Here is a 3,868-nt window from a genome sequence, read left to right on the forward strand (position 1 = left end):
CACTCCCAATCTGGTACAAATAAGTGTATTGGCTACGTGTGCCAACCATCAATAGACACATCAGCCATCCATGAAAATGATTATATCTTGTAGGTTGTAGCAAATATAAAGCGCGCGTTAGGCTTTCCAAAGAACATACCAATTAGCAGCTAATGGTGGAAGTATCAGCTGGAGATATCTCGATCCACTCACAAAGAAAACAAGGAATGCTAGCCACAGGCAAGGCATAGAATCTTTTAATTAAGCACAAACAAGCAGCAACAAATAAATCATTGTCGTTTTCTAGTTTAAAGTCTTGTTGTGTTGCTGCTTGTACATTTGGCGAGCACTTCTCACTCCATCACAGCCCCAAAGGTATTATATATGTGGATGTAGGTCTCCTCTCACTCATGGTCTCATTCCCTCACCCACGTACACCACCAGATCGATCCATATTGCATATACTCGCATTGAATGGCTGTAATTGAATTGCATATCCTCTTAGTTCTTTCAATTGTTCATAAACAAAAGGTTGCACTGCATATGATTAAGACATCCAATGAGCACAACATCAATTTTCATCCCAGCTAGATTCAAGCACTTCCTGACCTAACCGACTGAAAAGGGTTGATCGTGAAAGTAAAATTACTAAATAAACAGTCAAGCGTTCATCTTGAATGTTAAAATGCATGACCATTAAATTGCAATTTTTTCTCAAAGCATTGATGAACCTGTTCGGGTCATGGCTGACCGGTCCTAAGAGACACGTGGCCACCCAGTCATCATCTGGTCAGCTCAACCACGACAGCATAGCCCGGTCACGTTAAGATAGCTCAACCGAGCTACGCTACTACTGTGGCCCCCCATCTTATCCCCTCAGTCACATCAGCTATACGTCATGCAGATAAACACAACTACAGATAAGAGGAGAGAGGAAGACTGGCGGGGAAAAGGACTCTAGCCTGAGGACCTTGGCAGTAAACCTCATCCCGACAACCCCGGAAGCCCAATCCGACCAGGACACGGATCTTTGGCTATAAAGAGACACTCCCCGCTCAAGGTAAGGGATTCCAACTTCTGATACCCATACTGTTACTTTGCTCGGACCAGCATCCTTATAGCTCAGCTCGGCCATCCATCACCTCCTACTGACTTGAGTGTTGGAGTGCCTACCTGGGGATAACACATCGGGCCTCTAACTTTTCCTTTCTTGGTCCCAGGTCTTGAAGTGCGGCCCTATCCATGTGGATCGGCATCGCCCTGTCGACAAGGACTATCTGGTTGCTCTCTTTAGTTCGTGCACCACCTCGAAATAAGTGGCATAAAATTGGCACCGTCTGGAGGAATCGCACAAAAAGCCTTTCCTGAAAATATTTCCTTCCTCACTGCACAATCAAGAAAGCGATCAAGATGCCCAAGAACCAGTCCGAATGATTAACAAGTCGATCCCCATCTCGGGAATCTCAGCATCGCAGCCCTCTGCATCAAGAAATTCCACATCCTCCAGCAATGGTTGATCATGTGCAGTTTCGAGCAATGCAAGAGAAGGTCAATAAGATCTTCAAGAGGATGCAGACACTAGGATCCGTGGCACTGCCCAACCGAGCTGTCCCCCCTCACACCCCAACATGTACAAAGGACGATCCTCATCCCAAGCACCCCAAAATGCGTCAAACAAAAAAGAGGGTGTGCGGTCCGAGCGTGAGAAGCAAGACACAACAAGAAGGTTTGCCTCCACGGCCCACTCTCGCAAGCCCAACAACCACAGTAGGACGCACCAAACAACGCGAATCCTAGCCAAAGAGAAGCTTGGCAGGCGGACGCCACCTCGCGTGGTCTCCATCGCCAAGTCCAACTCGGTGAAAGACCGCTCTGCAAGGCCCAAGAAGGAGAAAGCCGCGTGTACCGCGGTCCTAGATAATAGGGATACAGAAATCCGAGACATTCGGCAACACTTAGAAGAGTTTGAGCACAGCTAAGGCCAAAGAAGCATGGTGCCAACTATAGATCAGCCTGCGTAGCCAGCCATGCCAACCGCCAAGAAACCACTGTTCACCTAGGAGATTGTGGACAAAGTGCCACCCACGGGGTGGCGAGCACCTCAGCTCGACAAGTATGATGGGAATACTAATCCCGCCAATCATATCTAGGCGCTAAAGGCTCAACTAATGTTGTACAAATTCTCTAAGGGCCTGATGTGCACAGCCCTAGTGGCTACCCTCACAGGAACAACCCTAACTTGGTATTCCTCTCTACCCCCACGTTCCATAGCGTTGTGGGAGCAGTTGGACTCCCAGTTCCGTGCACAGTTCACGGTGTGTCAAAATCACTGGAAGACCTCAGCCAATCTTATGCAATTACGGCATAGGAAAGCAGAATCCCTCAGAGACTTCCTGGTGAGATTTAATAAAGTGGCATTGCAGGTCAGAAACCTGAACCAATATATGGCTGTCACCGCTATTCAACATGGCCTCCGCCCTTTTCCATTCAACTTCTCCATCTCCAAGAACCCTCCACAGACCCTAGCTGCACTAATGAGCCATACACAGAAATACATCAATGCGGAAGAAGCACAAGCGCAACTGTAGGACGAGGAAGAAAAGCCCTACAAAAAGAGGAGAGACACAGAGGAGTGGAAGTCAGAAAGATCAGATCGGGACCACAAGAGGTAGGACCACCAACCCGATCATAGACCACAGACACCTCCACCAACATACTGGAACTTCACACCGCTGAATACTCCACGGTCTGAGGTTCTGATGCAAATCCGTGACTGTAGTTATTTTGGTGGCCCGAGAAGATGAAAACACAAGGCAACAAGAGGAACCGCGACAAGTACTACGAATTCCATAGGGACCATGGCCACAACACGGAGAACAGCTTCAACCTACGCAACCACATCGAGGACCTGATCAGGTGTAGGTATCTCGGTGAGTTCGTTGACAAGAACGAGAAGCCTACACAGGAGGAACAGTGCATGGAGAATGCTTGGCCACCACCCCGAGCTCCTCCTGTCGGTGTGATCCACGTGATATCAGGAGGGATCATCGTAGGAGGAGAGAGCAGCTTGGGGTGCAAAAAGTATGTGTGGCTGTGCGAAATCGACAACCGGGGGCACAAGAAGAGACGCAACCAATCAATCACCTTCACCGACGATGACCTTCAAGCAGTTCAGACCCCGCACGACGACGCCTTGGTAATCACAACCGAGGTTGCCAACTTCAAGATGCGACCGATTCTGGTAAATACAGGTAGCTCCGTTGATGTGCTCTTCGAGGACACATTCGAAAAGCTCGGAATTGACAAAGAGTGCCTCACCCTCATCAACACTCCCCTAATGGGCTTCTCTGGGGAGTCCCTTTTGCCCACTAAAATGATAACCCTTCCCCTTCTGATTGGAGACGACGACATCACTACGAAGACCATGGTGGACTTCATTGTGGTTCATTGCCCCTCATCGTACAACACCATCCTTGGCAGGCTGACCCTTGATGCTCTGCAGGCTAAGGTTTCTACATTCCACCTCGCCATGATGTTCCCCGCCAAATATGGTATAGGGGTAGAATGTGGAGACCAAAGAACTGCACGACAGTGCTACTTGCTCTCTTGCCGAGGGCATTGCCTGGCCACGAAAATGTTGATGGCAGAAGCTTATGATCTGTTGGACGAGGTCTGAAGCAACCAACCTGAAGACCTTATCCAGGTGTTGCTCAACAAGAAAGACCCTGAGAGGACGGTCCAGGTCTCTCCTAGATGACTACCTCCGGGAAGAGCTTGTGCAGCTGCTAAGGGATCACGTCGATGTGTTTGCTTGGTGGGAGGTAGATATGCCGGGGATTGCCCCTGAAGTCATCACACACCGCCTAAACGCCGACCCTTGCAACCGACC

The 3,868-nt window shown here is 49.2% G+C and overlaps 1 protein-coding gene across 1 annotated transcript; it reads left to right on the forward strand.

The window, feature by feature from the left end:
* The first annotated feature begins 2,779 nt into the window (after positions 1-2,779).
* On the forward strand, positions 2,780-3,655 carry LOC148876354 (uncharacterized). Its single transcript, XM_088967326.1, has one exon. It carries the CDS (start codon positions 2,780-2,782, stop codon positions 3,653-3,655), a length of 876 nt encoding a protein of 291 aa, XP_088823452.1.
* The last annotated feature ends 213 nt before the right edge of the window (positions 3,656-3,868 follow it).

The sequence above is a fragment of the Nelumbo lutea genome, chromosome 1 (assembly GCF_056320005.1).
Source record: "Nelumbo lutea isolate HS-2025 chromosome 1, American lotus-T2T, whole genome shotgun sequence".
NCBI classification, from domain to species: Eukaryota; Viridiplantae; Streptophyta; class Magnoliopsida; order Proteales; family Nelumbonaceae; genus Nelumbo; species Nelumbo lutea.

Excerpts from the sequence above, each read along its gene's own strand:
- LOC148876354 (XM_088967326.1), top strand. The coding sequence starts at position 2,780 with ATGAAAACACAAGGCAACAAGAGGAACCGCGACAAGTACTACGAATTC.